Raw genomic sequence first — 21,552 nt, forward strand, 5'->3', positions numbered from 1 at the left:
ATAATTGTATTTTTTATTGTAATTTAATAAAGTTGACAATCTAGCTGAATTTACAGGACATAAAAGATACAATATATAAGCCTTAAACTGCTCCTATTAATATCATATATGTACTCCAAATAATAGCCTTTTATTAAACCCTGAGAAACAGAAAAACTAGCAAACTATCCAGTAACCACTCTCTGAATCACTTTTCCCCAGTTTACAGTATTCATAATGTTTTGAGCCTTTGTTCTGCCCTGTTTTTAGCAAACTTGGTTAAGAACACAGTAAACTTAGCTATTAGAAAGGGATTGCATGTCTTTTGTTTTAAATCAGTAGTTCTTAACTATTCGTCCACTCCACACCTGAGCAAGATGCCACGTTGCCATCAGCAAGAGTGGTTCTCTGAGTACTTCTACAGGGTGAAGAGACACAGATACATCTTGGATTTGACCCCTCACCCAACACACACACCATCTCCCACCATTCTGATCTCTCCTTAACACCAGTTCTGAAATCATTTTCTGTCTAAATCCATCTAAATTCTAATTCCAAATTTAGATAATTAAGATTTCAGTTGAGTTCAGTCGCTCAGTCGTGTCCAACTTTGCAGCACGCCAGGCCTCCCTGTCCATCACCAACTCCCGGAGTCCACTCAAACTCATGTCCATTGAGTCGGTGATGCCATCCAACCATCTCATCCTCTTCCCGCCTTCAATCTTTCCCAGCATCAGGGTCTTTTCAAGTGAGTCAGCTCTTTGCATCAGGTGGCTAAAGTTTTGGAGTTTCAGCATCAACATCAGTCCTTCCAATGAATATTCAGGACTGATTTCCTTCAGGATGGACTGGTTGGATCTCCTTGCAGTCCAAGGGACTCTCAAGAGTCTTCTCCAACACCATAATTCAAAAGCATCAATTCTTCGGCTCTCAGCTTTCTTTGTAGTCCAACTCTGACATCCATACATGATTACTGGAAAAGCCATAGCCTTGACTAGACGGACCTTTGCTGACTAAGTAATGTCTCTGCTTTTTAATATGCTGTCTAGGCTGGTCATAACTTTCCTTCCAAGGAGTAAGTGTCTTTTAATTTCATAGGATTTCACCCACCTGGAAATAGGTATTAAGCTGCCTGATTTTAAGAGGCCACTTTCTGTGATCTTAAGAACTTTATTTCTCACTTACCACTTTTACTGTTTCTTGCTTCAGTTCAGTCGCTCAGTCATGTCTGACTGTTTGCAACCCCAAGGACTGCAGCACACCAGGCTTATTACACTTTTACTTTTTCTCCTAGTTCGGTTCTGGGAAAGAAAACTTGATTGTTCTGTGGTTTACGCATAAAACTGTACATGGCCTTTTAAATAGTGAAGAAGATCTCTATACCCCATGCTTATCTTCTCCTCCGCCACACACAGAAGCCCACACAGTTTTGTCATAAACCTTAGTGTGTTCCTATATCCAGGTATGGGAGATACACAAGTGTGAAATAGCCAGAGGTAGATGCACTTCCCAGTGAAGGATGAGTGCTTGTCAGCAGACTTATCCAGGCCCTTGAGCATACTTATATTTTCAGTGCTTAAAGGACTATAAGTAAGGAATTAGGAAACATAATCTCAGACTATGGTCTGGCAAAAATTAAAACTCTTTAAGCAGGGCTAACAGTGCATTTTGTTGTTTTCTTGTATTTAAAGAGAAAAATCAAGCCAACTTAATTTACAGCTCTTGACTATTTGGTCACTCCGTCTAAACTGTTGTCTCAAACTTTCTTTCCCCTTCTGGTTTCCTGGAATTATCTTTTTTCTCCTTCTAAGATTAGTTCTCATCCAGACATCATTCACTCTCCTTCTCGGTCTTTTTTCAGTCAAAAAGAACATATTTTGGTCATCAATGATGTTGCGTTTGCCATCGGTAGTTCTAGAGCAGATACCTAGAGACTACTTGAATCCCTCAGTTCCACATTCTAGACTCTTTAAAATTGTCATTTCAGCTCTCTGCCACGTCTCGTCTTTATTTGACCTTTTACCCTAAGAGAACCTAGGCCTGGACCATCCACCATTTATATTAACCGCTGGAATGCTATCCTTTGTAAATATAAGTGTGGTGTAATTATAAGTAGGTAAATATAAGTGGTGTAAATATAAGTAGGCAAATTCAGCTCTGTCTAATCTCTGATCTAGAAAAATATCATTGAGTAAATCATTAAAGATAGGATTGTGAAACAACACATCATTCTTAAACTGTGCCTTTCAAAGTTTTTATGAATATTATCTTATCCTGCCACGCCCTTAAGAATTAGGCATTGAATTGGGCGTAGAAAGACAAAGTGTTCAAGGTCACACAGGCCATTTCTCAGCAAGTAGAGAAACTCAGCACTAATCCCAGTAGTTGTCCTCTTCTCCTATAGCCATTCTTTCCATTTGCCAGTCCCTAGGATCTCAATGCTCTTTCGTGGTAGTGGTGAAGTATTTCTGACTGATGAAAAATTAACTATTAGAGAGTGTCCTGTTGTTGAACAGAAGAAATGTGAAGTCAAGCAAGTGATTTCAAAATCTGTGGTGACTTACTGTTATTTTAAAACTCTAATATAGTCAGATGTGATGAGCATACTGTGATGCCAACTATAATCACTGAACTAATAAAACATAGTACTTCTCCTTAGGTTGGGTTTGCATGAGTAGTCTGTAGGACAGAAACTCAGCCCTCTCTGGTTTCCTTATTTACTCTTTAAAAAGTAAATGGAAATGCTGTATTTAGGCTCTATTGAAGGCCTGAGACCTTGGGAAGAACTGAATAGAAGCAAAGGTAGAAACCAGCTGTTTAAAACTCAGGCAAAGCTGGCCAGTATCCATTTCTTTCAAACATGAAAAAAGAATAATAGAATTAAACTTCAGAAAGTTGATGTTAATTTTTAAAATGAAGTAGTTGAATGGTATGAAAAGAAAATTCATCTAAACATAGGTTTGACTGAAGCAGTTTGCAGAGAAAGTCAAATAAGGTAGGAAGCTGGGTAATTTTGAAGCACAGTCAAAAGTAATTTTATTACTATAGTTGTAAAGTTAGGTATTATAACAGGGCCCATTTAATGACACTTGGACAAAGGTTGGTATTAATGTGAAGGTTCTCAGATTCAGGTGAAGCTCCTGGTGGGCACATAGCTGTGTGTCCCTGGTTGCCTACCAGACAGATTCAGAATCTTATAAACATTTCAACTCAGTGTGTACAGAACAGAACTCTTCAGACGCATAAACCCCTATGGTCAGCAGTTGCCAGCTTTGTTGTTTGTGTTCCTATCTCAGTAAACGGTGCTGCCCACGATGAAAACCCGGGAAGCATCTTTGATGCTCCCTTTCCCTCCCTTCTTTTTTTGCTAAGAGGAAACAGAAAAACATGAAATGTGACCCCTACCTACACTCAAGTAGTTTACATCTTCTTGGAAAGCTAAGACAAAGACAAGACAAATTAAGTCAGTAACAGATACAAATTGCAGGGTAAATGTACAAGACCCCTATCATTGCCAAAGAATTTTACAAACCACTGTAGCTTCGAATTTCAGGAAAGAATACAGTCACTCTAGGGTGATAGTTTCGAGGTGGCCAACGATCCCTCCTGCTTGCTTTGGTGACCTGTGGTTTACCAGTACATCGTCCCTGATCCTTTTTACCAGGAATGTACACACAGAACGACCCTTTGTTGATGTCTCTTTATCATAAGCAAGGTTACCATTTACAGTTTTAATGTTTGCATCATCTCCTGAGTGTCCCCAAACCACTGTTGTAAATGCCTTTTAAGGTTGGGATGGTCTCTGTCCACCTCGCTGATGCTGTTTTTCAGCCTCCACATGCTGTACTGCATTGTTCCAGGTTAGAGATAAGTGGGTACTAACCATGTGTCTCCAGTATGCCTTAGTTGTGAGGACACCACGTCCACCAGCCAGAATGCTGAGAAATAGCTAACACCAACAGGCGACTGGTTGTCTGCTTTGTCCTTGGGAACTAGCCACATTGCCATGGTCATTGCTTCAGAGCTGATTGTATGACCCTTTGGAAGATCTTACATTAGTCAGGGGTAAATAAAATATTAAATCACTATTAAATTATTGAGAGATGTGGGATAGCAGGAGATCCAAGTTTCACAACCATAAAGGAAGTTTAGTATCATCTGTAGATTAATCATTATTCAATTTTTTATTCTCTCTGAGCATCGCTTTAGAAGAAAGTGCCTCCTCTGTTTTTCTTAAGAGCACTCTGTAGTTTTACTGGGCACACACTCCTTGATTTCAAGAATCTCAAGGCATGTTGTTAACTCCAAACACCAAATCCTGCTTCCAGAGCACTGCCGCAGGCATGAAGCAGTTCCAGAAGATTTTCACAGACTTTACCATTTATCTCTTCATTCTTTTCTACAATAAGATGCCAAGATATTTCTTAATCCTTCTCATAGATCTTTGTCAACCTTTTCCCCCCTTTCTTGTATTCCTAAAATGTACTTAGGATATCTTCTTTGATGCATTGAAAAGGCAGTTAATATCCCACTTATTTGTACCTATCTCAGAAACATCAGGAACACAGCCAAGAGCCAAAAACAGAAATAAAGGGCTCTGAGCAGTTGAAGTTGTCAAGAAATCTGTGTGGTTTACTTACAAAACTCTTCCTCTAGCCTTCATTCAGAGCGTGTTTGTTTTCACTTAAGGTACCAGTCTAGCACTTGAGATTTGGATTCTCAGCTAGTGAGCAGAAGTACTCAACTGAAGGTGAAAATGAGACTCTCAAACACAGGTGCTCTTTGGAAGCCAGTCGGAAGAAAGATTTTTAATAAAATACAGACTGCCACTGTGACTTTTTTGTGTTTAGGCAGTAGGTTTACCTACTTGAGTGGCTCCCAAAGCTATCAATATATTTCAGTTCAGCATAATAAAAATAATAGCCAAACTTCAATATTAGTATACATGGTAATGACCCTTGAGTCATGAAGAAAGAATAAATTATGTTCAGAGGAAGAGACCATTTTTTAAAGACTTCCACCAAAAATACTTAAAATTTTTAATGTTTGTTGCTTGAAGGATAAACTTTGATTATCTAGAAAATCCACTTTGTGGGGTTGTAAGAAAGTATTAATATACATTTCTGTTCTCTGAGTTATTTTCACTGAAGCATGTTTAATGTGACGCTGACAATAATGGTAACTGGTATTTGTGTAAACTGTAGGTTTTCTTTTGCAACTATCTTAAGTGGTCGATGGGGGAGGTGCTCTGCTAAGATCTAAAATGGTTCAGTGTTTTGGCCAAAGTCACACAACTAGCAAAGCGTAGACTACTCTCCAGTGTCTCCCAGTACTATATCCTATAACACATAGTAACAACAGTTAGTAACACTAGATGGACCTGGACACCAGGTACCTCCTGGGGAGAGTCCTTCAGCAGGGACCTCCTGACTTCCCCGTGAGCTGCAAAGTCTGCAGCTTGCAGGAGGAGTTTGTTAAGGCCCTGTATATATCTCATTGAGTCCGAGAGTTGGAAATGATTTTGCAGTCACTTACCCAAGGGTGTCACAGGTGTCTCCCCTGCTCTAAAGGAAGGGAAGAACTTCTTCCTGCTGACCTTCAAGATATTTCCTCTCTTAAACCTTTTACTGAAGGATGGTATACAGATAGAAAAATACACATATCATAAGTATCCTGTTCAGTAAGGCTATTTTCCAGTTGCTCTTGGTCTTTCCTTCTCTTTTGTTAGATTTCGACCCTATGGCCAGCATGTACATGTTCACCAACCCTATACATCTGTTGTAATACTTCTATAATAATCTTTTTTCCCGGTTTATCCACAATTCAGTAATGAGTTTCACATTGAGGTAGGCATTTTCTAAGACATTTCTGATTTTTCTGATTTGTAGTCTAATGCAGGCCATTTCAGATACCCATGGTACCTCTGAAGAGAGCTTCTCTCTTACTAGTTATGACAATAAAAAGACAACATAACCCTTTTTTCTTGCAAAACAGTTTAAACCAGAGATTTGATTAGTAGTTTCTTGGTGCTGTTTTGTTTTGTACTTGGATGTGTTTCAGCTTTATTCACCATTTGGCCTTAAAAATCTCCATGAGTCGGAACAGAGAAAGTAAAATTGAGCACCTGCTTTTTTGTGCTTTGTGCTTTATATATGTTATCTAATATCTCACAACAATCCTTTGAAATACCGATACTTCAGTTCCAGCTTACAGATGAGGAAACCAGGGTACAGAGAGGTTAAGTAATTTGCCTAAGATCCTATAGCTAGTAAATGTCAGAGCCCGAAGTAGAATATCGATTTTTCACATTCCACAATCTGTGCTCTTTCCACTAAAACCACACGGCTTCAGAGGCCAGAAGAAGTAGGAGACTGATGCAGACCGTCCAGGGCACACCTTTGTTTAAAGGCGTCTCAGGACAGCGAGATAAATTCAAAGATGGAAGAAAAAATAGCTGGAAGATACTATCAAACCCACTCCAGTATTCTTGTCTGGAGAATCCCACGAACAGAGGAGCCTGGTGGGCTACAGTCCACAGGGTCACAAAAAGTCAGACACGACTGAAGCGACTTAGTACACAAGATACTATCAAACAACATCTGCTCAGCACACATTTATTCAGCTGCCCTTCGTACTTTGCTATGTTACGTAAAGAGTCAGATAATAGTCCCCTAAGGAATTAGGAGAGAAAAGAGAGAGGTTGGGAAGTTGTATAAAGCTCCAGAAAACTGCAACACATCAACTGCATGGGCCTAGTAAAAATTCCAACATCCAGAAACAGAAAGCAGCTCTTGAAAACACTTGGCTATCTAAGTGGAAATTGCCTTTAACCTGTCCTCAACCTAGTATCATCCTTTCCTGCCCACAATGTCCTGTTTAAACCCTAAGAGTTATCCTAGATGATTTACAGAAATGGTTGAAAAGGGTTCTTGAATGTAGGATTGGCTTCCTGTGGATTATTCTAAAATGTTTATTAAAGGTCTAGGCAAATGTAAGAGGTGGCACTTGATGCACCATAATACTACTACCTTGCATTGACAGCTTAATGGTTTACAGTGTGATTTCATATCTGTGTCCTCATTTAGAGGCTAGGAGTAAGAAATTGCTTGTCATTCATCTTTCAGTATATCTGAAGTGTAAAATTATTGATCTCTATTCCTCCATGACTTATAGGGTCAGAAGGATTCCTGCATCACTGTTTGCAGAATTCTAAAGTCCAGCCAATTGGTCAAGCTGAGAAATCATGTTAAGACTATTATTTCTCTAAGTATTTCTAAACCAAGACTTGCAATACAGTGTATCTGAATTTTTGTCCATGTTATGGGCTTATGAACCAGTGATTATTTAACAGGAATGCCCAGGCCTAAAACAAAAATGTATGTTGGCTAATTGGAGTTAATAATGTGGCCAAAATTTTAATTTTTGAACTTTTCAATGATATTTCTTCTTTATAAGATAGAAATTATTTGTGAATAATCACTTTAAAAATTGTCACTAAAAATTGAAAATATTATAGGGTTGGCCTTATGTTTTCATTGAGTAGATGCTCCTGATCTATTGAATAAAAAGCATATGGGCCCTGAGAAGCAGTTTTGGACAGAGAATAAAACATAAGTAACACTGATGAATTTCATAATGTAAAAATGGTTCTTTGGAGAATGACCATACTGATTTCTTCTTTCTCTTTGTCTGTCTAGTGAGAACTCAGCAGAGGCAATAGCAGTACATTCTAACCATCAGTCGAAGTCCCCACTGGAGAAGTTTATGGTCAAACTGTGCACACATCATCAGAAGCAGTTCATTCGTGTTCTGAACGATCTGTACACTGAGTCTCAGCCCGGCTCCGAGGACCTGCAGTCTTCTGATTCTGGAGCCATGGACGCCTCTACCTGCGATGCTGGCTGTGCCCAGCTCAGCACCAGACATACAGAAAAGGATGCTCTGTGTCTCAACATGAAGTCTTCTACTTCTGTAGACTTGCCTATAGACTCTGCAGGCTCCCACAGCCCTCCACATTTGACAGAGCAGGCCCTAAAGGAGCCTCCGCCTGAGACAAACTCTGTAGATGGAACAGAGAAGACTCTGACTGTTGTCCAAAAAGATTCCTCTGAACTTCCAACCACTAAACCTAATTCAATAGATAATTCCACTCTGGGATACCTCACTACACCGAATTCTTCCTCATTAAACTTCCACCGCATCTCTAAGAACCTGGAGGGGCAGACCACTGAACAGGAGCAAGACACAGATGTGAAAATATGTGAAGATGGTAAAGACCATGTGCAGAGCGCAGCTTTAGTAGAAAATCTAATTGCAGTAAAAGCGGCAGCTGAAAATAATGAGGAGAGCAACAGCTGTATTGTTTCTCAAAGAAGTTCATTCAAAGCTTTATCAGAAGAGGCTTGGGACTCAGGGTTTATGGGGAATTCACCTAGAACTGCTGACAAAGAGAATGCTTTACAGTGTAGTTCAAAAACACCTTTACGCCAGGACTTAGAGGCATGTGAACAAGATTCAAGGCCAAAGCAAGAGAACCATCTTCACTCCCTAGGAAGAAATAAAATGGGTTACCATTTACAGCCCAGTGATAAGGGCCAGTTTGATCATTCCAAAGATGGTTGGTTAGCCCCCAGCCCCATGCCACCTGTACACAAAACATCAAATGGACACTCACGAACCAAGATGATATCCACCTCCATTAAGACAGCTCGGAAAAGTAAAAGGGCATCAGGGTTGAGGATAAACGATTATGATAACCAGTGTGATGTCGTTTATATCAGCCAGCCAATAACAGAATGCCACTTTGAGAATCAAAGATCGATATTATCTTCTCGGAAAACAGCCAGGAAGAGTACTCGAGGATACTTTTTCAATGGTGATTGCTGTGAGCTGCCAACCGTTCGCACGCTGGCCAAGAATTTACACTCCCAAGAAAAAGCGAGCTGCTCAACTGTAGCATCAGAGGCAGTGGTCACTCCCAAGCAGACCCTTGTCACGTCAGCACGTCAACCTACAGTAGAAGTAGAGCATCCCAGAGAAGACAAGCCTGAAGAACCTAGTAAAGAAACAACTCCTCTCACGGAAGGAGACAGAGATGCATCACCTGAAAAGGCATCTCAAGAGCCAGAGGTTTGCCCCGTGACGAATAATGCAAACCCGAGTGGCTCCCCCACATCAAAGGAAACAGCAGCCTGCAGCCCAGAGTGGCCCCTCCCTGCTCATCTTCCTGAAGAGGACCCACCAGAAGGCAGCTCCATGGTCTCAGCTCCGATGGGAAGTGAGATGCCTTCCCCTGGACGAGACCAGCAGCCAATTGAACTGCTGAGTACAGAGGAGATGAGTGTACCCCGAGACTGTCCCCTGCTTCCCACCACAGAGAGCATTTCTGAGGGAGGCAGTGACGATGTTGCTCCCAGGCCTGGTTCCCCTCCTGAAACAGCAGAGAGAGAAGAAAGCCCTCTTTGTTCAGAAAATCAAAGTCCTTCTGCGGTCTTGGATCCTCCCATGAGCCCAGGAAAGGCCGAGGAAGAGCCAAGTGTCACTACTGAGGCTGAGACCGAAGACACTCAGGAGCTAGATACTGACCCACTCTCGAAGGAAAGCAGCACTTTGACAAATGAAAACCCCAGTGAAATTGAGGAAAGTGAGGCAGCAGGTGGTACAGGAAAATTAGAGGGAGAGGATGGTGACATCAAACATCCTTCAGAAAAAGATGCATGCGATCAAAACACTGAGTCACCTGAAGAGAATCTAGACAAGAAGAAAAAAGGTAGAAAATTACCTGAGGCCTCTGATAGGTGTCTCAGAAGTCAACTTGCAGATTCTTCCTCTGCCGAGAGGTGCCTAAAAAATCAAAGTTCAGATTCTTCCTCTCCAAGTGCTGACGTCAAGGTTTCTAAAAGTTCTGGTGCAAAACGCTCTAAAAAAGAAGGGTACCCTGTTGGAACAACACCCGAGAGCCTCCTTACTGAAGGCTTCTGTACAAAAGCTCCGGAAGACACTGAAAACCCAATTGTCAATGAAAGCACCCCTGAGAAAGAAAACACCCCTGAGAAAGACGCTGAGCAGGAGGTTGAAGTGGGTGGGGTGATCACCAGGCAGACTTTTAAAAACATGCTGGTGAAAGAAGTCAAGGGGGAAGAAGGAAGTATTTTCCCCAGCAGTGATCCCTTAGCCACAGTTGGCCAGCCCCTGCCTGGAGAGAAACTGGAAATCTATGTTCAGTCTAAATTAGGTGAGAACAGTACTCAAGAGCCCTCTGAAAGCATACCTTGTACTTTCCCAGAAGAATCACAGGGGAAGCCAGGACCTGTTCCTGCACAGGAGACGGAGGAGGCCGTGAATGAAATAGACAGTGCCGACAGTCAGCATAAAGATGGCGATAGTGATGACGTGCCGTCTAGCACACTGGGATCATCAGGTAGTGGAAATGATGACACTGCAGTGCCCCCAAAATGGGCCCCAAGGCTTACAAGACTGACCTCCTCCACCTACAACCTAAGACACACTCATTCTCTGGACTCCTTGGATACTATAAAAGTGACTTCCGAAAAGGAAGCAGCACAAGGAAACCCAATCCCAAAGGAAAATGCAGCTTCTGAGAGTGGAGATCCCGTCGATGAGGGTGATGTGGATACCATGGTGGACGAGCAGCCGAAGTTTGTGGAATGGTGTGCTGAGGAGGAGAACCAAGAGCTCATTGCCAATTTCAATGCCCAGTACATGAAAGTTCAGAAGGGCTGGATCCAGCTCGAGAAAGAAGCCCAGCCAACACCAAGGGCAAGGAACAAGTCTGATAAGCTGAAGGAGATTTGGAAAAGCAAGAAAAGGTCACGGAAATGTCGGGGTTCACTGGAGGTTCAGAAGTTTTCTCCTGTTCAGATGTTGTTTATGACAAACTTTAAATTATCTAATGTTTGCAAGTGGTTCTTAGAGACAACTGAAACCCGGTCTCTGGTCATTGTGAAGAAGCTCAATACTCGTCTTCCAGGTGACATCCCACCCGTCAAGCACCCTCTTCAGAAGTACCCTCCTTCCAGCCTGTACCCCAGTTCTCTACAGGCTGAACGCTTGAAAAAACACTTGAAGAAATTTCCCGGAGCTACTCCTGCCAAGAACAATTGGAAAACACAGAAGCTCTGGGCTAAATTTCGAGAGAATCCCGACCAAGTGGAGCCAGAGGATGGCAGTGACATGAGCCTCAGCCCCAGTCCTGAAGAGAGTGTAGAGGAGGTCAAGGAAGGTAGAAGCAGCCATCCTCCCACCAACTCACCGACCCCAGCCAGTACCCGCATCCTTAGAAAATACTCCAACATTCGAGGAAAGCTCAGAGCCCAGCAGCGTCTGATCAAGAACGAGAAAGTCGAAAGCCCATTTGGTCCGGCTGTGGAAAGCAAACAGAGTTGCAAGAGTGTGTGCATCAACCCTCTGATGTCCCCCAAGCTCGCCCTGCAAGTCGGTGCGGATGGCTTTCCCATTAAGCCCAAGAGCACCGATGGAACGAAGGCAAGGAAAGGGAAGCAGGTGCCTGAGGTCTTGCCAAAAGCAGAGGTTCAGAATAAACGCAAGAGGACAGAAGGTAGCAGCACTCAGGACAGGAAGGACAAGGGGCCTTCGATGAAGGCCAGCAAAGAAAGGCATGTTGATGGGTCCACCAGAATCTCCGCTGCCAAGAAGCCAGCCACAAGGGACAGAAGCAGCCAGCTGCCCAGAAAGACAGCTTCAAAAGAGAATAAAGTGAAGATCCCTAAAAAGTCACCTGGGAAGAGCTGCCCACCCTCCAGGAAAGAAAAAGAGAATGCAAACAAAAGACCTACCCAGCCCTCTGCCTCGGATCCGGTGACAAAATCTGCAAAACAAAAAGGGGCAGGTGAGTCCTCTTCCAGGCCACAGAAAGCCACAAATAGAAAGCAGAGCAGTGGAAAGACTCGGGCCAGACCCTCGACAAAAACCCCAGAAAACAGTGCGGCCCAGAGAAAGCGAAAGCTGAAGGCAAAGCTGGACTCTTCCCACAGCAAAAGAAGGCGGTTGGATGCAAAGTGATTCGCAGGGCAGTAGCCCAGAGTTGAAACTGTTCTATAGAAGTAACCCTTTATTTTGCATTAACTAAATCTGCTTTTATAAGCTTATCAAGCCTTTCAAATCTGCAGTTAATGGAGAACACCACAATTTAAGATGTCAGAAAGTGCGTCTCAGATGGAGAAGGGAACTTGCAGAGTCTTTCTCTGAGGCTGAGTAAGGGAAGTTATATATTATATTCTGGTTGTTCCTTGGGTTTTAAACTTGGAACCAAGCAGTTTTAGTTTTTAAAAGTACAGTGCCTTATTTATCCTTTTTGTTTTTAAATTTACAAAAGCTAAAAAGCTGATCTATGTGATTAAAGGCTTGTATTTTATACTTGATGCACAAGCACTTGTACTGTAGCCAAGAAGACCACCATCATGCACATAAAAGTAGCTTTTCAGCAGCCACCCTTGCAGTGTCAGTACACAAACAGATGCTCCTCTTTGCAAATCCCAGCAGTGAACTTCCCTCTGTCTTGTTTGTTTAAATGATATTTGAAAGCTAAACCAAATCATTTTTACAGTATGTGGAGAATGCAGAGGGAATTTATAGTTATTATAAAAGATTAATACTTCTGTTACCCCTTTTTAAAAATTCATATTCGTTGTTGGTCACTCATCTCTGGTCTTTTGTCATTTGAGGAAATATATTCTAAGTTATGTGCCCATAGGACAAAAGATGTGTCACAAGGTGTTAATATTGATATATGAGCTCTGAAAATTATTCACACCCCCCAAACTATTTGCATTACTGATTCTTCCCATCATTTTCATTTTTGATCTTGCACGCTTGCTAACACACTAATGAGGTTTTCATCCTACTTTGGGAGGGAAAAAAAAAAAAGCTAATATCTTTTTTGCCATAATTTGACAATTGGGATAAGAGTGACCATTCTAATTATTTTTCTTGTCTTGAGTACTTCTTTATTCAAAGAAAGCCAAAATGTTATTTTCAGTAATAGGAAAGTTTAAAAGAGTGTGTGTGTGTTAGGGGGTATTTGCATGTGGTTATAAAGCCACAAATGTCTCCCATTTCCCCAGTTCTACAGTAAAATTCTTTCTTCTCCATGCAGTGTGATAGGGTGTTCATGAGCTGAGTAATTAGCATAGGCCAGATGGCTTAAATATAGCCTAGGGTCTCTATGAGCATTCCCCAAATCACTATGGCACCAGACTCAGAATTATAAAAAGGTCAGAGCAGCCTTTCAGTTGGAGAAAGTAGCACCAACATCTCATTGTGTGCCCACACACATCCCAGTACCAGGAGCTGATGCTCAGCTGGTATTCCAGTGTGAAATGTACATGTTTAGAGTAGATGCCTTTTCTGATGGATTAACATCATACACTGTAGTTAATGCTTATAGAATCACAATGGCCTCTATCACGTCGGGCTCTGTTCCATGGCTCAAAAGCGAGAGCTGCAATATTTGTAACTGATGTTGTTTGAGACCTGAGATGAGTGTATTGGCTTTACCTTGGTGCCTGTAACATTGCTCTATTATAACACAGTGTGTACTCGGCATCTCCATTGGGCCACTCTGCCAATAAGTCTTGCTCGCTAAAGCTTCAGCCAGCTTCTCCGACATGCTCTGTCCCCAAAATAGGCTCGTATGGACAGCTGCTACTCCGTCCTTTTTATTAAAAGATTTTCCATCCCTATTGCTTGAAATCTGTTTGGATAAACCCCGATGTACCTGTTTTCATGCATTAGTTCATTCAGATCATGATAAAACAAGTTTTCTACCCATTCTGTTAAAGTTTTGCTGTATATAATGAAAACTTCTGCGGATTGGATAGGACTAGAAAAAAGTGTTTGATTCATGGGAAACCGAGCACGGTGTTGAATTTTGCAGATAGTGAAGCTTACTATCTTCAAAGAAGCCTTTTTGTTCCCCCCTAGTGTCTCCTCTATCCCATGAGTCTTTTTTTCTTTTTTTGTATCTTTGACCTTGGCCATTCCAGAGCTACCTATTAATGAAACTGCTGAGTGTGTGTGTTGGCAACCTTCCTCAGCATTAAGTTGCACAGAAGCATTAACGTGTTTTAAGTAGGTTCATTTAATCTATGTAAGTGGTTTTAAAGTTTTTTTAAAAAAATCTTTTCATAGAGTCGTCACTGGATGTTGTTTTTGTGGTGACTTTACCAGTGGAGGTCTGCCCACATCAGGTGTGCTGGCCCCTGTACATACGTTCAAGGTGCCCCTTAGCTGCACACAGACTACCTTGTAAGGGTGCTTGGGTTAGGTTAGGGAGAGATGCCAGGCTGGAGGTAGGTGGCACTTTTCCAGTTGCAGGTTATAATCCATTCCATTCCTTTCCTCATTTCTTTTTCATTTTTAAAAGCTTATCACTTCAAGATCATAGCCTTCTCTCCCATTCTAGACAGCATTGGAGAAAAGATACCATTGTGCATCTATTTATTTTATATACCTACCAATGCAATGGATCATCTTTAAAATCAACTTACACTTTATAACAGACTACATTTAAATAGACTGGGATTCTACATAAGCAAGACACTTAAAAGTTTAGAATTTTATTTGTTGAATCTCACTTTTGCTGATTCAGTTAACTTTACTCATAGAAAAAGGAAAAAAGCAGACTTGAGGTCCAACTCTGGAAGGCACGTTTACACTTACGGCAGATGCTGGCAAGCCTGTCTCTCAGACACCTCCAAGCCTAGACTTGGTTCTGACTCAAGACTCCTCTTGATCTCCCCCACTTCCTGTAGCCATCGTCGCATTGTGGCTTGCACCGGACGCAAAGGCAGTCTGTCCCACCTTCTGGATTCCAAGTTTAAAAGGAATTCAGCTCCTGGGCCTGTACTCAGAGAAGTGACTTTTGGAGCTGACATTGATGACCAGAGAACATCAGTATTCCCTCTGAGCTTCTGGGGGAGCTGGAAGACTCCTGGCAAGCAGTCACTGAAGCTCCACCATAGCTCCCCAGAGCTGGGCCCTCTTTAGGAGGTCCTTTTCCATCTCCCATTTTCTATCCTCTGAGGCTCCCCGGGTTTGGAGGAACCACCTGGAGTCTGCACCCTTGGTCAGGGTCCATAGCCTCGCCCCTGGCACTGGCACAGACATTTTAACAGTCTTGCAGCACAGCAGGAAGGCTATGAACCTTTGTTCTGCTTGTGAGGCTATGTATGTACAAATGTTAGTCATGTCTGTACCCTGAAGTTGCTAGTCCCTTGGCTCCCTTTGGTAGGCCAGTTCTGTTGTATCTGCACTTCATTAAAGACTTCTACACAAGCCTTATTTTAAAAATAATCTTAGGCCATGGGTTTCATGCCTCCTTGTTCCTGTGTAGTATAGATGGAAGAGGTGTAGTTAGTCATCATCACTTCATAAATGTGGTTCTTCTAATGGGGTCCTCTGTGCATCATGAGACTGTGCAGGTGAATTCCTCACAGTTCAGATAGGTCATCAGTAAATACATCACTTCATGACAGTTGTTTCAAATTGAAGTTTGGACTCTTCTCCCTTGGAATGAATTCTGTAGTGAAGACTGAAGCTGTCACTGTCATTTGTGGGCAGCTTGCCTATTGAGCAGTGGGCCTAAGAGCCAAGAAGGAAAGGCCAACGTGCCATGTGAGGCAAGCTGGAGATGCCGTAGTGAGTGCCACCATCGGCGAGTCTGGTATCTGGTCACTTTCCCTGGGACAGAACTGGAATTTCCCCAGGTGCTGGCCAAGGGTACCCCAACCGCCTGCTCCTTATGGTTACTGGGCTGGTCATGCTTTTGTAAATAAAAGTGTATTGGAACACAGCCATACCCATTCATTTAGGTATTATCAGTGGCTGTATGTATTTGCAGCAGAGTTGAGTATCTGTAGCAGAGACCACATGGCCCACAAAGCCTGAAATATTTACTACTTGGATCTTTGAGAAAAAGTTTGTTGACCCATGCTTGAGAGAAGAATCTCTTTTCAGGGGGGAAAAAAAAAAAAACTTTGCTGGTTTATCTTCTCCTTTCTTCTGCCTCTTCTCTCTGTCCTCTTCTTCTTCCTCCTCATCTTACCTCAGTTTTGTTCTTTTTTCGTCTTTGTTTTTTCATACTACGAAAGAGACATGTTGCCACAGCACATCAAATACCATCTCCTGAAACCTGAACTGCCTTAGCCTCACATCCTATTAGAATCAGCCATCACCTTTAGCCTCTAGTCAGAATCCATGAGCAAATAGGAATTTGGAGTTCTAAAAGTATGTGGCCTGGGCCTCTCCTTTCATTCAGTTTTTATCATAGACTTGACTCTGGCTTCACTTCTTGTTTATTACTAATCAAGTAAGCCAAGATTTTATTTCTTTCAAAGTTAGTTGAGACTTCGTTAGGTGGCTCTTCAGTTTTCTGAACCTTACATTTAGACATGAAAAGCCTTTTCACAGAGGGAAAAAAAGTCCAATCACAAACCCAAATTGTTGTTTATTATAGTTCTGGCCAGCTTCTAGGAAAATGTATTGACACTATTTTTTTCAGTCACACACTCTTCTTTCAAAATAATTATATTAAAAGCAAGCCAACAACTGAAAAATAGAAGCTTGAAGTGCTTTAGAAAGAATAATAGAAAATCGGAGCATATTATAACCTGAATGTGACAGAATTTATGGATGGTATCTTTAGATTAAATCCAGTTAACTTCCAAGGTTTGTCTTCTCCCTCCCCAAAACTCAAGGATCCGTTTCTATGTTTTTTATCAAAATGAAGGATTGATAAAATTTTGTCAGTGGCTCTAAAACAATGACTGTTTCGTATGTTTTGAAACAGATCATTATCATTTGAATTGTTTCCTATGAGTTTTTACCTTCTTATGGCTTGATAGCCACTGAAATACTGAAATTTTTCCAAGTATGAAGTCATGTCTGTGTCAGGCATCCACAAGGCAGTCCTCACATCCCAGCATTGTGTACTTTGCCCCAGGCTTGCTCCCAAGTCCTTTTCAGGGAAGAAAAGAGCAAAAAGATTACTGTAGTTAAAAGTAGCAGAATTTGGGGAAGCCTGTTGAGACAGCCTTTGATATAGCTCATCCCTTGAAACATGAGAGCCAACTGCTGTCATCTCCAGTGGATGGGCTGGAGGACACAAAGGTCTGACCCCCTTCCCTTAAAGACGTCCAGCCATGCTGAGGCAGAGCCCCAGAGCGCTCCGACGCTGCTCCCGGCTCAGGGCTCATCATGCTGTACCGAGGACCCAGGCAATCGCCCGGGGCACTCTGCAGGCATCCTTGCTCATGCTTTTTTGCCTCTGGTTTGAGCCAGTGCTGGCTATTTCCTCGCAATACCTTCCCTTTGATCCTTTCCCCAGAACCCTGGTGGTTTACATCAGTGCTCAGAGGGGCCGGTGAGCACGGTGACAGAGGCTCTTTCACCTGCGTGGGACCATTCCATTTAACACGAAGTGCTCAGTAAGCAAGCCACATGGAAGTAGATTGCTCATTTAAAAAGATCCAACTTGCCCATAGTTGTATAATCTGCCAGAGATTGGAGGAATGCATTAAACAAGGTATAATGGGTTATGTTTTAAAGAAAAAGAGACCCCATGTGGCCCACATAGCCTAAAATATAAACTATTTAATACCTGACCCTTTTCAGAAAAGGTTTACTGATCCTTGCCCAATCCTTGCAATATGCCATTCAAGATCAAATTGTGTGGTCACAGGCACAAATGTATTTTTTTCATGTAGTGCAGCACTGCAACATTTCTTTCGTTTTAGATTTTACCATTTCTTGCCTGTTATCTTAGCACACAGCTGCTATCCCACATTATTCCTAAATAATGTTCGTGTATTAAAGAACACATATCCCTTTGTGGATTGAATGTTTGTTGAATTGTGGACATTCAATCTGATCTACCAGAATACCAAGTTAAAGTGAAAAGTACAAAGTCTTTTAAACTGAAAGTACTACAGTTGTCTTCATGTTTGTGAGTTAAGGTGAACTTGACTCTCATGGAACGACATTCCTCGACAGCAGTGCTCAACATAAATGGATTTACTCATGAACTCAAAAGCCTAGAATACAGCCCCTCCCAGCAGGTACAGGGCCTGTTGGTGTCACCCCCAGAAACCATACAGTGTATTTGTGTACAGTATGTTTGCAAGTTTATCACTTCCCAAGCTTTGGTCATTACTTGTGAACATACATGGCTGGTCTTTGCCTGTTTGAACCTCATTCCAGATCCCCCATTCTCAACTCTTAAAAATACCAGCATGTCAATGGCACCTTGTCAGCACACCAGCAGCTTTAGACTGAAGTTCAGGGCTCTCCAGCCTGGCCAGCGAAACCCACTTCTGCCAGGTCGGGCCTAGCTCACCTCATTTTAAGGCCCCACCTTTGTCACCTTGCCTCTTCCCTCTTCTTCCGCCCCCAGGCCCCTTCCAGGAGACACCTTCTCTGGGAAGCCACCTACCTTTCGAGTGCTTCGCTGAACATGTGTATGTCATATTACAAGCATTTCATGACTGTTTTTCTTCTCATATTTAGCCATTGGGTCCAAATGCTATTCAGCTTATCAACTTTCTCACTCAAATTGTTTTCTGTAATCTACACTTCATGTCATCTTATAGCTAACACTGTAGAATTTGGGAGCTAGTTTGTGGAAGAGATACTGTACAAACAAGATTTTCATAATTTTGTATATTTATACCACAGGTAGGGATGAGTTTTAGAGCCCTATAGCTTAAGGTTGTTAGTTTCACCAGTGATTTCTTCATTCTTAACAGCTCTAGGAGAGTGTGTGACTATGATTTCAAATACATATATATAATACATATTTATACACACCACTGTGAAATTTATTTCACTGTGTAAATAGTGGTATTTTCCTGTTCAAATGCTTCTATAGAAAGTATTTATTTTAACAAACAAAAACTGTCAAAAGGGCTTTCCAAAAAAGTGTTCTTTCTAAAAACCCATCCTCCCCAGCTCCCATGCTCAGCCACTGAACCCCCAAACTACATCATGAAGGGTGAAACCTTGAAGCCCTCACTGTATTGGGGCAGACACAACTGCATTGGGAAGCTGAGCACATTCCCCACTGTCACGCCATCCCAGAACAAAGTGGGTCTCCCACGATGGGGTCAGCTGTGCCAGCCAGGGCATCGGGACTTGTCTCAAGCCACCCACTCCTTATATACGCAGTTGGCCCATTCTACTGTACATTTCAACAGCCTGTGCAGGGAGACGAGCCCTTGTTGTAACCCCAAGGAAATCCAAACCTATACCTGTGGGATATGGAGAAACCACTGGTTGCCTAAAGAAAGCATTAAGATGTATTTTAGTCTTTCTCACCTTCAGGAAAGACACCTGTTCCCGCTCTCTTAAACCAGGGGAGATAAGCTTGCTTCCTCCCGCACCTTGACAGTGCTGAGCACCTTAGCTCACAGCCGTCGCCGCCTCCTCTCCCACCCCCTGTCTGTCTCACAAGCCTCCGCACAGATGTGGGTCAACCCCACCTGTAACCGATGGTACAGAATGAGGCCATCTGCTCTAAGATGTATGCAGCGTTACTTCTCAGGAGTCCTGATCTGCAATTCAGTCCCCGTAGATGAAACGGAACCGATGCTTTCCCATCGTGTTCCTCTTCCCTGTGCTCCATTCCTGGGCACCTCTGTCTGAGCCACAGCTTTGCTGTCCGGCTGGCTGGCTGGCCTGAGAACTGTAGCTCCAGGCCTGCGGAGAGCTTGGGACTGGACACGCAGGGATTCGTGTCATCCATTTGAACCATAATTTGCCTGTTTACTTATGGCCTCCCTTTGTCTTTTCTAAACTAATGAGGAAGACACTTGAACAGTAATGCTGGAGAATGTTTTTTCTAAGATACTGTTTGTAAGCAAATCTGATTTTAAGATGAAATGTGAATGGGTAACTAGGTGCCAGGGAATTTAGCACTGAACTAGACAGTTGAAACTTTTTTAACCTTTGCAGGAAAAAATACTTTGCTCTCATCTAAATGTTCACAAGAAATAATGTTGTAAATAGTTTTTAAAAAAATATTTATTACATGTGCTGTATACAGATTCATGTTCCGAGTGATGTTGGTTTGCATTGTAGTATTGTAGAAGAATATATTTTGAGCAGTGGACTTCCTTTCATAACACAGTACACACATGGAGAAAGAACAAAAATGAGCAGGTTGAGAGCTGTTTGGGGCATTTGATCTGTAATGTTACATCAAGTCCAAGCTTTAATTGCCCCCTCTTCTCATCTGGTTATGGTATATATTATATATACATATATATATACATATATATATATATATATATATATATATATATATATATATATATATATATATATATATATATATATATATAATATACACACACATGTATGTATAATAAACTGGTCAGTGGTCAGTCCCCAGAGCAGATTTCCAGGTGTTCTTTCTGATGTGTTGCCCGTAAGCAATAAGATTCTAGGTAATAACATTTATTCCGGGCTCTGCGTTAGCCCTTGTCTCAGAGGATAGGGTGGGGGGTAGAACAGCTCTTGCTAAGACCTCTTGCCTTTGCTGGAGAGGTTGCTGTACTTGAATTTTTGCTTCTGTTTGTCTGCACGCTCCTTCACATTATACAATGCTAGCAATGGATGAGAAATCTGCCAGGACCAGACACCTCAAAAATTGGACATAGAGACTGAAAAATTACCAATTTTCCATGAATTTTTAGGGTTTACAGAATCTAGTTGAGGCAAAGCTCATTTGGTTATAGCATACATGTAAGAACTTTTTGCATTAAAAATGTAAGTGGTCAATACAAAGTCCCTTGACTATATATCTGACCTACCTTTAAGAGCTAGACCATTTCCTATATTCCTCTGTGCCTGGGTTTGAAACATCCAAAGCCCCAGTGCCTGTCTGGGGTTAAACCCATTTAGGTTCGTGCAAAGAGGGCAGTTGCTCCTCCAAGTATCCCAGCGTGTCCAGTCCAACAGGTTTCTAAGCTGTTTAGCAACCTCTCCTTGTGACCGTCCTGAACTTTATGAAAAATACCCCACACCCAGATAACCATGAATAGAATAATGTAGTTTTTTAGGCTTTTTGGAATATGTCTTCTCTTTTGTATTTATGATGGTGTTTGGAATTTTTCACTAGTGTTTTTTTAGATCGAAGTGGGTGCATTAGGATAAAACTTTCCATTGCTGCGCCTGAAAGCAAGCAAGAGGAAAGAAATGGACCTATGTGTGTCATTGGGAAGGTGACTACTTCTTGTGGTGGGGGGAGGGAGGGAGGGAGCGTGGTAGATTATGTGGGGGTAAAATAGAATTCCGGCCTGAGGCTCCCCGAGTCTTATTACCTTGTAATAAATAATCCCTTTATTAGCCTCACTTAATCTCAATAGAAGCCTGCTGTTTACCCTCAGGGAACAAGTAGTTTTCAAAATTGAGCTCCTCCAAGGTCATTGGCCAATGCCTGCATGCAGGCATGGGTCGTCTTTGTGAACTCATGGCATTATTTTCCCATATGCATTATGATAGTATGAAATTCAACCCCAACCTGTATGAAAAGCACAG

The 21,552-nt window shown here is 42.0% G+C and overlaps 1 protein-coding gene across 13 annotated transcripts in view; it reads left to right on the forward strand.

The window, feature by feature from the left end:
* Positions 1 to 14,009, forward strand: part of LCOR (ligand dependent nuclear receptor corepressor) — a 121,262-nt gene extending 107,253 nt beyond the window's left edge. For all 13 annotated transcript variants that reach the window (XM_061162278.1, XM_061162281.1, XM_061162277.1 and 10 more), the window contains one exon: positions 7,677 to 14,009. In XM_061162278.1, coding sequence (XP_061018261.1) covers positions 7,677 to 12,021 — 4,345 coding nt within the window. In that variant the 3' untranslated portion in view covers positions 12,022 to 14,009. The remainder of the gene's footprint in view (positions 1 to 7,676) is intronic.
* The last annotated feature ends 7,543 nt before the right edge of the window (positions 14,010 to 21,552 follow it).

The sequence above is a fragment of the Dama dama genome, chromosome 15 (assembly GCF_033118175.1).
Source record: "Dama dama isolate Ldn47 chromosome 15, ASM3311817v1, whole genome shotgun sequence".
NCBI classification, from domain to species: domain Eukaryota; kingdom Metazoa; phylum Chordata; class Mammalia; order Artiodactyla; family Cervidae; genus Dama; species Dama dama.